Source organism: Nestor notabilis, unplaced genomic scaffold, assembly GCF_000696875.1.
Source record: "Nestor notabilis isolate BGI_N333 unplaced genomic scaffold, ASM69687v1 scaffold18909, whole genome shotgun sequence".
Taxonomy (NCBI): domain Eukaryota; kingdom Metazoa; phylum Chordata; class Aves; order Psittaciformes; family Psittacidae; genus Nestor; species Nestor notabilis.
In genome coordinates, this window is record NW_009944285.1 from 4,945 (window position 1) to 5,195 (window position 251).

At 67.7% G+C, this 251-nt stretch overlaps 1 protein-coding gene across 1 annotated transcript in view; it reads left to right on the plus strand.

Moving 5' to 3' along the window:
- Window positions 1–251, plus strand: part of PATL2 (protein associated with topoisomerase II homolog 2 (yeast)) — a 5,421-nt gene that overhangs the window by 4,755 nt on the left and 415 nt on the right. Inside the window, exon 15 of the mRNA XM_010022373.1 lies at window positions 96–193. Coding sequence (XP_010020675.1) covers window positions 96–193 — 98 coding nt within the window. The remainder of the gene's footprint in view (window positions 1–95; window positions 194–251) is intronic.

A 251-nucleotide genomic window follows, 5' to 3' on the forward strand; every position in this document is an offset into this window, starting at 1 on the left:
AGACCGTGGTATGCGGCCCTGAGGGGGGCAGAGCCTCGTGTGGTGGCCCTGGGGTGCCGCCGCCTCTGGCTGTGACTCCTGGTGCTTCCCTGCAGTTTGGGATCTCCTTGCTCTACTCCCTGCTGAGCCATGGTGAGAGGCTTCTGTCCTCCGACATGCCACTGGAGCTGCGCAGCGGGGACTTCGAGACGTGGTGAGGGGTGTGTGAGCAGCGGGGCCGTGGCTTCCTGTCCCCTGGGGGGCTCCCCCGC